At 37.0% G+C, this 13,232-nt stretch overlaps 1 protein-coding gene across 5 annotated transcripts in view; it reads right to left on the bottom strand.

Annotated features, from left to right (window-relative positions):
* Window positions 1-13,232, bottom strand: part of LOC139151247 (dynein axonemal heavy chain 1-like) — a 206,762-nt gene that overhangs the window by 191,958 nt on the left and 1,572 nt on the right. For all 5 annotated transcript variants that reach the window (XM_070723939.1, XM_070723931.1, XM_070723923.1 and 2 more), the window contains exon 2: window positions 10,425-10,604. In XM_070723939.1, coding sequence (XP_070580040.1) covers window positions 10,425-10,604 — 180 coding nt within the window. The remainder of the gene's footprint in view (window positions 1-10,424; window positions 10,605-13,232) is intronic.

Below are 13,232 nucleotides of genomic sequence, written 5' to 3' on the forward strand. Positions count from 1 at the left end.
ATGTTTAGTACGGTGGGAAACCCGTATCTTTAACCTCATGTCCCTTCTAAGTACGCCTGCGCAGGGCGTATTGTCATCCAAGTCGGTGACAAGCCAACCCGACAGATCGCCCATTAAGCAGTAATGGACTGGCCGTCTCGTTCTTGTACGGCAACGAACAGTGCTTCAGCGGCTTGTTTAGGTCATAACCGTCGCCTGCCGAGCGGCTTACCCAACTAAGGCGGTCAAAGATGAAGGATGCCAAAATTGTCAACGGCTGTCTCGGCCTCGTCCGTTGGGCAAACATGGCTCCTTCAAATAACGTGGCCAGCACGTCTACGTCATCAGCGGTGATGACGACCCGTCATTGACGCCCGAGTGCGTAAAACTCGGAATATACCGACAGGTACCTCTACCTGAGTCGGTCATACTACGGTATAAACCAAACACAGGTCTGCCAACTCCCGTTAGACTCGGCCGTTAGCCGAACTTCACAGGGACAACATAGGCGTAACAAGTCGGTGAACAACGGTTCACGCACCTAACCGCAGCCGCCAAGTCGGTGAACAATGGTATCAAATTTTGAGGCCATGTTCCTGAATGGCAAGGCTGAGGCGGTGTGTTTCGTTGCACGGCTTGAACGTCTAGAGCCAAGTGCAGCCGACAACGTCCGACATCTGAGTGGGTAGTCTTTTCGAGAAGGTAACAAGTCGGTTAAAAGCGGTGGTTACCCTTCACAAATGTCGCTCAAGTCCGTTCGGATCAGTTCCATGTCAGGGACTAATCAAGCCGAGTCCGTCAAATCCGTCCGCACTTCCCGTCAATCAGGACCAAGTCCGTGATTTTCGTCTCGCACCATTGGCAAAAAATTGCACCGCCAGCTGAGGCGGTCTTAGGCGGTTGCCTTAGAGAAAGCCGAGTCCGTCAAATTCCGTCCGCACTTCCCGTCAATCAGGACCAAGTCCGTGATTTTCGTCTCGCACCATTGGCAAAAAATTGCACCGCCAGCTGAGGCGGTCTTAGGCGGTTGCCTTACAGATTAGCGTTGCCGAGACGGTCAATTTCGGCCGCAATCTATGTAGTGCCTCAGAGCCAAGTTAACCCAAACTCCGCTAGAATACGTCACCGTGCTAACCTGCCAAGTACGCTACTCGTCCCCCAAAAAAACCAGTCCCCCAACGGGGTGGGGGACTTGCTGGGTAGCTTCCGCACCTTTCCCTGTCGTTGGACTCTCTGTGAACCCATTTCGAGAGCAAACGCCGTTCCTCGCCCAAAACCTGTCCTCGAACGACCCCTAGCGCGAGCAAGGGTTTGCTACACGTAGTTCCGTCGACTAGGCAGGAAAGGGGGTACCAAAAAGTAGCCCGATTTCCACCGCCTTGGCAGGATAACGGCCGTGGCTGCTCAGATTCTAGCTACACCGAATTTCAAGCGGATTTTCACCGACTTGGCAGGAAAAGGGTTAATTACAAGTCCTCAGAAAGGATAGAGTCCTCTTCATTAATTAGGTCTGTGATTAAAAACAATTAAGTTAATCGCACCAGTTATCAGAGTATAGCAATCACACTGTTCTGTTTTCAACGCTAACTTAGACCAGAAGCTTGCAGCAAGGATTAGGTCAAGTGCTGTGCGCAAGAAAGATATGGTAGCTAGATAGCAGATGCTAAGTTGTCTACGTTAGCAGATGAGTAGATAGATAACCAGTATAAGATGTCTACGTCAGCAATGCAAAGTGACTTCAGGACATGTTGTTCTGCAGGTAGCCTAGCTCCGTGGACTTACAAACTGGATTTGTGTTAACACACAATTCCTTATTTTTCAACGCTACCTCATAAATAAAACAAGATATGAACTGAATATGCTCACCTGTTTTACAACAGGTTCATTATTAGTAGTACCCTTCACAGAATGTTGGATATTCAGTAAACAGACCAGAAAATTTTAGCATTATAAACTCAACAGAACAATTTGACCTGCTAATGTGACCCCTGAAAGGACTTTGAGTTTGACAAAATTTAAAACTTAGTTATCAAGCATTGAAATTGACTGCTGCAATGACACGACATGTTACTATTGATATTTATCAGACACTACTGGACGCGCGCATGAAATAATACAATATGACATGAATTACTGCATACTTTTTGAGTGTTTTGAAGTTGTGTAAAACAATTGTACCTTTGACCTGTCTCATATAAAGTGACAAGACAACGAGCAAGATGTTACGCAACATTTGCAGACCTCAGGATAATCACTAACTAAAAACACAAGAACAAAGACAGACATTATATATTCTGACAGCAGTTCAACTGAGCATACGATGCCAAGTGGAAAACAGACTTCTGATAAGACTAGCCATGTATACGATCTACTGCCAACTATCTCTGACGAGGATTTATTGTATTATGTTTTTCAATATTCCTGTAAATAAACCCAATTCATACCACTATAATCGACATCCGTGTGAGGCGTATAATAAGAACAATCAGATATCTGTTATATCAGTATATGTAGCAGGTTTCATCAACCTTCGCACAGTATTCTCAGAGTTAAATCACATATTACAAAATTTTATTTATAGCTGGCGCAATAAAACTAGGAACACCGAAGTCCCTACATACATAGGGAAACCGCTGGCAATATCCCTATATTGGCAAATAATTAGCTAACAGCGGTATCGCTAGTGGATCAGATCATCTTGCAGTTTGTTTATCAAAATCACTGCAGGGTTCCCATGCTGTCTCTCATAAACAAAACACCATAGCAAAGGCCGTTCATTTTGCGTGGGCAAGTCCACGGTAGAACAATGGTACCTGAACATTTTGAGTAAAGTTACATTGGTAAATTTCAATGACCAGGGAACCTACATGTACATCTGAATTTAATCAGATTCGCCCATTGTTTGAGATAACACGTTCGTACCGTGTACCTTGCGTCGTAAATTCACACGCCCCCTTCCCCGTTGTCAATTGAGTCTGTAAATATGGCAGAATCGAGACTGTCTATGATTTTATCAATTGGAACAAAAATATTTCGATAGATTGACTAACACTACCAAAATTGTAAGCATTTTCTTCAACTTTAAAAAATAAGTCATCGCCTTTCCTTGACACCGCCGTTTTCATTGAAAATGTTCCATTAGTCGGTATGAACGCTCAGGTTTGCCTTGGCCGTACTGCCTGAGAGATGGCTACTTCTCTGGCTATTTTTTCAGTTTTAGAAAAGATATCGCCAATTATTCCTTTCAGCGCACAGTGCAAGTCTGTCTACGGTTGCAGGAAAAACATACCGTTGCCTTGCCTAACAAATTTAATTCGGGCCAGTTGGTTCTGGGTGGTTTGAAAAGGTATCCCTTTTGCACTGGGTAGATTAGAAGCAAAATCCACGTTTCACACTATTGATGACATGCCCTTTTCTAACCATGTTGTCTCATTTCTCTGTAATTTTTTGGTGATGGCGATTTGAAAACAGTAATTTCTTGTATGTTGATCGTGGCAAATTTGATGTAGCTCTCAGAATTCGAAGTACAAAACGTCGACGTCACTGGCTGCAGGCCAGGCTGGGCCGGGGGAGATTAGAAAACACATTTTCAAACTTTGGGTCAAACCAAGTTTACTTTCTTGATCGGATACGTTGAGGTCAAAAAACAAACTTTACCATAGCAATTAAAAGCTGCAGCATTTCAGCGTTCTTTGCTAAAGATGATATGCTTGAAACATTTTTGTTTAGACTGTCCTTTTTCATCGTACGTTTCTTGAGAATAATTATGTGCCCACTTCAACCGGATACCCCTATGAATAATGATATCATCTCTATGACGCACGCAAGTAAATGTGACTGAACTATGACTTCTTGTGTCATGGCCGAGACTAAGACAGGGTGTATGAGACAACACCGACGTCTTTGCTTCTAAGGAGAGGTTTTCAGAAATAAAGCCGAGAAAAAGGTCTGACTTTATCTTACTTTATTCTTCAAAATCACGGAAGCCGTCGATGACAACTGTAGAGGACCGTTATAGCCGAAAGTTGAAGAATGTTTGTAACGTAGATTGCCCGCCACGCCGTGCACCAGCAGCAACAAGTCGGACTATCCATGCTCGCACTTTATTTCAACTTGATAATCAGCTGATACACTGAAACTGTCTGAAAACCGAAACCTTGTCTGTATTACTTCCCACAGAATTTCGCTACGAAATGTTGGATAAAAGAACTTCGAAGCCTGGAAGTTTTACCTAGCAGCCTTTTTTGGAAACTACATCGGTGTATGGCCGATAACGTACCGGTACCATTGGTTATACACAACCATCTATTCCTCACTGTCACTAAGAACACGCATCTATTTGTATATAAACCGGTAGACAAACCGGTTTCTTCAAAACGAAATTAGAAATTTAACGATTTTGAATTTCACTCAAGGAAACATTGTCGGTTAGATGGGAAATTGTCGAAGTACATGCTCAAGGTAAGATGACATCGCACAATGGGTGTAAAATGTGGAAAAGGTTCATGTACAACATATAGGAAAGAGACCCACATTGTAAACCTCGACGAAAGCTGATCACTTTATAAAAATAAAAGTTAAAAATACAGATTTCACCTCAATGCAGGGCGTAATTTACAATTTTTGTGAGATATAGCGGGAATGACAGCATTTATGATGACACGCTTGTACAATGAAATGAAGCAAAACGATAACAATTATACCTCCAACGCTCCATTACACTGTATCTACCGTTTTCTCTCCTATACTTTTACTTCATTTTGAGGGAAAATCTGTCAAATACAATCGCTTCAACAGGCTCCCTGGTCATTGAAATTTACCAATGTAACTTTACTCAAAACGTGCAATCCTTTATTGTACCATCATTCACGCAAAATGAACGGCCTCTGCTATGGTGTTTTGTCTATGAGACACAGTATGGGCACCCCGCAGTGTTTTTGATAAACAAACTGTAAGATGATCTTATGCACTAGCGATACCGCTGTTGGCTAATCACTTGGCGATATAGGGATATATATTGCCAGCAGTTTCCCTATGTATGTGGGGACTTCGGTGTTCCTAGTTTTATTGCGCCAGCTATAATATGTAAATGAGCAAATTATTAACTTGACACACCCGATGCTTCTCAGTACAATTAAATATTTATCAGATCAATATCTCTATAATGCTGTCATTTTGGAGTAATATCACTAATTACAAAGTTCATTAAATATGCAAATTAACCCTTAATTAACTCCACATAACTAAATGCTTTACACCACAATTAGATATCTATAAGATCAGTATCGGCAGCAGATTTCATCACATTTGGTGGAGGTATTTCGGAGTTATATGACTAATTACAAAACTTAATAAAATATACAAATGAGCTACTTGTCAACTTGACACTGCAAAATGCTTGTAAGTACAATTAGATATTCATCAGATCAATATCTGTACCAGATTTCACTGACTTGGGCGTCGTAATTATATACCTAATTACAATGTTCATTAAATATGCAAATGACCCTTAATTAACTTCACACTACTAAATGCTTTACACCACAGTTAGATATCAGTCAGATCAGTATCTGCAGTAGAATTCATCATATTTGGGTGCAGTTATATCGGAGTTATATGACTAATTATAAAACTTCATAAAATATGCAAATGAGCAATTTATTAATTTGACACTGCCCAATGCTTCTTAGTATAATTAGATACATCAGATCAATATTTGTTGCACGGATCATCAAGTTTGGTGCAGGAATTTCAGAGTTATGTCACTAATAACAAAAGTTCATTAAATATGCAAATGAGCAGATAATTGACATGACACTAACAGTATCATCATAATGTTCTGAGATTGTCATCTGTGAAAAGTTTCATGAAATTTTGTGCAGTATTTCTTGATATATATATGTCAACACTGTCATTACCATCTCCTTCTAAGGGAAACCATTGTACATAGTAAAAAATGATAGTGACAACATCACTGTTCGCTCCCATATATTTATCAAAACAAGTCAACAATTGTATGAAACATGGACATACATATACAGACAGACTGACATACACAGACTGGCACAGAGTGATGACATTGACCCAAAGTGTGCCTTGGCCCATGGAGAGTAGCAAAGATAAAACAAACAGCTGAAAGTAATCATAAAATAGTCAAGTATAGGCCTATACAGGCACTGAGAGTGAATATGTTACAGCAATTTGATTAGTTTCTTTTCCTTTTCTACTTCTGTGATAATCTTTAAGACAATCAATCTGCAAGGCAGTTTATGTATTGACAAATATGTTATCTTTTACAAGCACACAGCAAACTGTTCTTGATTTTTCATTCACAATATTTGACACAGACTGAAATACATAACATGCAACCAATGTTTACACTTTGCCCATACACCAGATACATGGAGAAATTTCAACATACAATCATCAACTCAGAAACCCTACAGGAAAAGTAAACATTGTTTTCTTCCAGAACAGCTGGTGCATCCACATCTGGAACAACTTACAAACTTAACCAATTACACAAGGATGATGACACAAGAGATAAAGTTAAACTGTGGTGAACTTGACTATTCCTTTCAAATCCTTGTAACCTAACTTGACATCTTAACTAAAATACACTGCATGGTTAATTGCGCACAAAAATACATCGGGGTGGACCATTTGATAAGGGACGGTGTCTGGAAGATCGATGAGGTACATTATCTTTTTTATCCAATCCATTGTACATTCTTTTTTCCCCACTCTCCCATCTTTTCTTTTTGTCAAACCTTCTCTGGCTGAATTTTTTATTGGCATTTGTTTGGATTTTTTCAAAATCTGCCAGGATTTTTTTACCGCATTTCAACACCAAATACAGTTTACCATATCAAATGCTTACTAAATCACCACATTATATACTCTTAGTTCCAGTAGGTATAAAATTACAAAAAAAATCTTAAAAATACAAAATGAAAGATATCCCAGTAAAACTGACAGTTTCGCAAAGTTGCCCCAAAAATTCAAAATTCCGGATTTCAACTTAATTTCAATATATCTTATTAACAAAAACCCTAAGAACTGGTTTACTAAATATCAAAGCAATCACACTGGTAAATTTTGAGAAACAATTTTTTTTACCAAAAATGAAAAAAATTGCCCCCCAAAATACAAAATTGCAGATTTCATCCTAATTTTAAATATATCTAATTAACATAAACCCTAGGAACCTGTACACTAGATATCAAAGCTACCAGATCAGAAGTTTTAGGAGAAAAATTTTTTGACCAAAAAAGGCAAAAATTGCCCCAAAAATAAAAAAAAATTGCCAGTTTCAACATACCTTCAATACATTATATTGAGATTAATCTTAGATACCTGTATACCAAATATCAAAGCTATCAAATCAGTAGTTTTTGGATAAAATTTTTTTTTATCAAAAATTGGGAAAATTGCCCCAAAATTACAAATATGACAATATCAATACAATTTGTACAAGCATGGCTGAGGTCATCCTGAGGAACATGAATATGAAGTTTCATAGCAATCAGACGAGCGATTTCAGAGAACAAGATTTTTTTGACTAAAAACGGAAAAAATACCCTAAACATAGGGCCAAAGTCCCTGAAGCTACTATAGACATGGATACAAAATTAAGTATTTCCTGACTGTATGAAATTATCTCACTAAGGTCATCCTACGGACAAGTAAACTGTCTGACCAGCGGTTTTGAAAGAACAAGCAACTCAACAGTTGACAGAGCTCTGTTGAGTTATGTAGAGAATAACCTTTTGTGACACATGTATTGATGAAGAAGGTGGATATCTTTGATTAACATTGTGAGTTCTGTTTAATAAGTTGAGACTGTACATACTCAGAGAAAGCACACTGAAGAGACAAAGGTTTGAAACTTAAGAAGTTCAAGGTCATCAAAGCATTATAAGGAATCATGTTACACTTTCATTGCACTGTTTACACAGATTGCATAATTGCTATAAATAGCACATGAGGAATCTTTATACAGCCCAGCTTTACCATAAAAACCCTATCACTTTGACCACTCTTTTAATTGACCACTCTATTTTTTCCTCAAAAAGTAATTTATTTTATCCTTACCAAGTCAACCATAAATGGAAATTAGAACTTTCTCTATCTCTATCTCTATCTCTATTGACTATTTTGAGCAATTTCTTTTAGATAACATACAGGGCACAATAAATGACGGTTCAGAATATGTCAAAGTTGGGATTCAGGAAAGTTGCCTTTACATGTTTTAATCCTCCAAGATGGTAAGCATTTCACTATGAACTGTCAAAAAAAGTTGAACTTTCTGATAATTCTACACTAAAATTATTTTGGCTTTGATGATTTCCTAATTAATTCAATTATTTAAAATCATATTAATTATTTTTTCTGGGTGAATTGATAGGGTTTATACAGTACAAGAATTACATACAATGTAAGTCAAATTTTGACCAAAAATGACAAAAAAATTCCTTAAAAATACAGATTTGCATATTTCATCACAATTTGAACAAGTCTAAGTTGGGTTACCCCTAGGGACCTGTATACCAAATAACAAAGCTGTCTGACCAGCGGTTATGAAGAAGAAGATTTTTTTACCAAAAACACCTTTTTTGGCATTAATTTGCCTATTTTCAACAATATCAAAAAATTAAAAAAAATAGTTTCTCAAAATCATATTTTTCATCTTCACAACAAATATCAAATCAGTAAGTACTGCGGTTCTCAAGATATTTGAGTGGACAGACGCCTCACAAATGGACATACATACATACATACATACATACACGCCGGACGGATACCCATCCCAATAGCTTCTATAGACTATAGTCTATAGTAGCTAAAAATACAAACATGCAAATTTCATCCCAATTTTTGCACACATACCTTAGAATACCTAAAGAAATCTGCATACCAAGTTTCAACCAAATCTGACCACTGCTTACTGAGTTTCAGCCATTTGCAGGATTTTTTCCTTTTTTTCCCCTCATTTGCATATTTTTGGCACTGACATGTTCATTTGAACAAATTCACATCTCCACCCCTAGGTGCACCTGTACACCAAATACTAAGACAGTAGGTGCTACGGTTTAGGAGTTTTTGATGAGGACGGACATACATACATACATACATACATACGTACATACATACATACATACAGACAACATTTTTCCACCTTATAAGAATACCTCCCATTTGCATATATAAATATGCATATATGGGAGCTAAAATGATATTGCATAACTTCATTAATATGCAAGCCACACTAACCAAAATGTATTCAGTTCTTGCAAGTAGCATATGGTACCTGTGTACCAAATTTGACTTGAATCTGTTCAGGCGTTTTTGAGTTATCGTGTAAACAGACAGACAGACAGACAGACAGACACACACACACACACATGGACAGACTGACAGACATTGCTATGACATTAGCCCATGTGTGAACACGTGAGCTAAAAATCACTTTGGAATGTTATGTTTCCAAGGATTCTGCATAGATTACCAATAATAAAACTGTAATGTTGAATTCAAGTTTAATTTTTTGTGTGTATGCCCACTGTTACCATTTATACGACTACGCATTCCTAACAAAGCGACAACTGTCATTGTCCTGTTTCTATCTGAAAGAGAGACTGCATGTATATTGCACAGTACATTAAATTACCCACAATTCAGTTTGATTTGTACACACGACATTAAATTTCTTATAACTTTTTCAGTTCTGCCTGAAAGCAATAATATAAAACCTCTAGATACTTGATTAATTATATCTATTGAAAGTATGATTAGATATTTCAGTATAAATTCCAAAGAAACCATCAAATAACGGTAAAAGTCATATTCTGCAGGTACTACAAATGCGGCCATACTTTTAGGCAGCAAGTTATGACAAACTGAAGGGGTCATTCTCTGAGGATATTTAGCATGCAAATTTCTTTTGTGTTTCTGTTTGGAAAAAATCAACATTCTTTTGTTTCATAAAACAGGTGCAACTAATCTCCCTACTTTTCATTACATTATTCTGTATGGCTGAAGACACAATCAGTGGAAAATTTTACAAAATGCTATCTCCTCTCTCAATCAAGCATACCGGTACTTTTCTAAATCATTTACAATGGAAATTGGGAAGAATGGTGTCCTCAAAAGTACGATTTCAGAATTTAAAAAACTAGTCTGTGAATTTGTCTACACATGGGAGACACAGTAGATTACACTGAGGAGTTTCCATGTGTACAAATCATGATGAATTATGGGAAATCTTCAGTACTGTGTAACGTTTCAAAGAGTACTTAGCATGTGTACAAATCATGATGAATTATGGGAAATCTTCAGTACTGTGTAACGTTTCAAAGAGTACTTAGCCTATGAAAGCAGACAGAAATAGGAAGGTATTGCTCTTGGTAATACTGCTACTGGTATTGAAGATTGAAAAACCTTACCCCAAGCTGTCCTCCTGCATCGCTGTCAAGGATATCAGAATAGTAGCCCCTTTGTCTGATTTCAGGATACTTTGACCCATTCATTGTTCCATTTACTGTCTCTGTTTTAGATTTCCCAGGAGAAAATGGCTGTCCACCACTTTCCCTTGGCTGACTTCCCACGGAAGTTCTTGAACTCATCTATTTAAAAACATAAACAGCAATGTCTGTAAATATACCGTAAAAATCATTGTTACATCAAATGTTGACCCTTCTTTGCAACTCATTTAGGACAATATACACATTGCACAGAACATTTTGCAATTTTTCACGATTGTACAATTTGCATTACACAGTACTTAACAAATTAGCAGTGACCTTATCATACACTTACTATCCACTATATACAATGTGCTTGGATAAATAATGTGTTTGCTACTTTTAAATCGTATTTTGTTTTTCTTTTGGTCAGAAGCAATTGATTATTATAACGTTAATACTATGTTTTTCTGTAACTTGATCAACATTGTTAAGAGTAAATGTAGTGTGTGCTCATGAAGAGTACCAATAATTCACTTGGGCAGTTTAGATATTGTATATCTAAATTTTTACACTTACTTTCATTTTTAGCTGTTGTGTTTTTGGAAAATGTGTAACTTTTAATATATATCAGTCGTATTTGATGAGAAAAAGAATCCTGGAAAATTAACACTATTGTAAGAAAGTAAAATATGTTTATACTTCCTGTGTGTCAAAATGTATCATTCCCCTTCTAACTTTAAGGTCAACAAGGTATTATTTTTCTTGATCTCTTCATTGAAATGATGCATAACAATTCAAGACTAGGATGTCACAAGATACCAAATATTTGATTCCATCTTGTTAAATCTATTATACACTTTTACACAGAATGTGTTGAATCACCAAAAGAAAGCAAAAGTTTTATCTCTGCATGATGCAAAAAGTTCATTTCGAGATGTTGCTCATGTTATCACTTCTACCAAAACAAGCAAGTTACAAAGTATCTTCCTCAAGATCAAGAATAAAATATCAGAGAGAATCAAATATACAGTTTTACTCTTTTATAAATAAATTATTCTTTTCTATCAACCACATTACTAAGAAGGCACACTTGTTAACAATAGAAGGACTGCATTGATAATCATCCCTTTACCTCACATGGATATTCCAAGGCAAATGCACTACCACCTTAAGGATTTAAATAAAACATAACTTGGAGTATTAAAGTCTTGATCTAAAATCACTCTAGCGACAGATTTCTGCTGTCCTTCTATATGAGATAAAAGAGTGGTTGAACAATGACCCCATACGTTCGAACAATAATCAAAATGAGGTAAAATGAAACAATTATAAAACGTCAACATTGCTTTTTTAGTTAAGAATGATCGTATATGCTTTAACTGTGAAAACTTAAAAGCAACTTTACCACATACTTTACTGACATGTTTATCCCAGGTCAAAGTATCATCAATTGACAGACCTAAAAGGTTTTCTTGCTTAACACATTCAACGCTGCTCGTCATTACAAACAACTTTTATACATTTGTCTGTTCTAGATTTTTTCTGGGAGGTTCCAATGACCATCACCTTGGTCTTTTCTGTATTTATACACATGTTATTATTACAAAACCAGCTCAAAATGGATGTCATGTCACCATTGAGCTTAGTTTCAAGTTCTTGGATATTGTGGCCCACCGCCTGTGCCAGCCGCTGTGTCGTCAGCATAGATATTGATTTCTGAATTGTCTAAAGCTAAGGGGAGATCATTAATAAAAAGCAGGAAGAAAAGAGGACCTAGAATGGAGCCCTGAGGGACACCAACACAAAGTGGAAGAGCGTCACTCAAGGTCCCATTAAAGCTAACTGACTGGGATCTAAGGATGTAAGGAAAAGAAGAGTTTCGTTGGAACACCCATAAAGTTTCAGTTTTTGCAGCAATATATTGTGATTAACAAGGTCAAATGCTTTCCTGAAGTCTATCAACAAAAGCCAAATAAGGTTGCCTTTGTCAATTTCTTGATACCATAAATTTGTAAGGTAAGTATATACTGTTTGACAGGAATGAAGCTTACGAAACCAGATCGATTGTTGGACAATAAGTTGTGACAAGAGAGAAAATCATAAAAATGGGTGTGAACATGTCTTTCCAATAGCTTAGAAAGAACAGGTAAAACTGAAATTGGTCGGTAGTTTGAGACATTATCGATTGCACCTTTTTTGAATAATGGTGTAACTTTGGCAGATTTCCATTGTTGTGGAAAGGAACTGGATGTAATTGCATAGTTAAAAAGGACTGTGAGGCTTGGAGTAATCTGATTGGCTCCTATCTTTAAAAAGCGTGCACTTATACGTGCACTTATACCGTCTAAACCAGTGGATTTCTTGCAATTTATACCAGTAAGAAATTTCAAAACTTCTGATTCATCCAACAGAGTATGTTGAACTCTGTATTCTTTGGCAGGTTCTTTGATATAAAATCTTTTAATTTGTGCATAAAACTATCACCATTGTAATTGATTTGCTTGATATATTTGGACGCTATATCTGTGAAAAAGTTATTGAAAGCATTGGCCATTTCTTTATGTTCCGATATTTCCTCACTGGTAAGAAAAATGGGATTCTTTGAATTTGATTTCGGAGAAAAATGTTTAAAAAACTTCCAGAAATCATTCGGATACTTGTCAAGCATACTGTTGTAAAACTCCTTTTTCGCTGTTCCAATTAAATATGTAACTTTGTTTCTCCAATGTTTATATAAGTCATGTGATTTACCCTTTTTGTATTTATCTCTAATTTTAATTGCTAGAT

The sequence above is a fragment of the Ptychodera flava genome, chromosome 2 (genome assembly GCF_041260155.1).
Source record: "Ptychodera flava strain L36383 chromosome 2, AS_Pfla_20210202, whole genome shotgun sequence".
NCBI classification, from domain to species: Eukaryota; Metazoa; Hemichordata; class Enteropneusta; family Ptychoderidae; genus Ptychodera; species Ptychodera flava.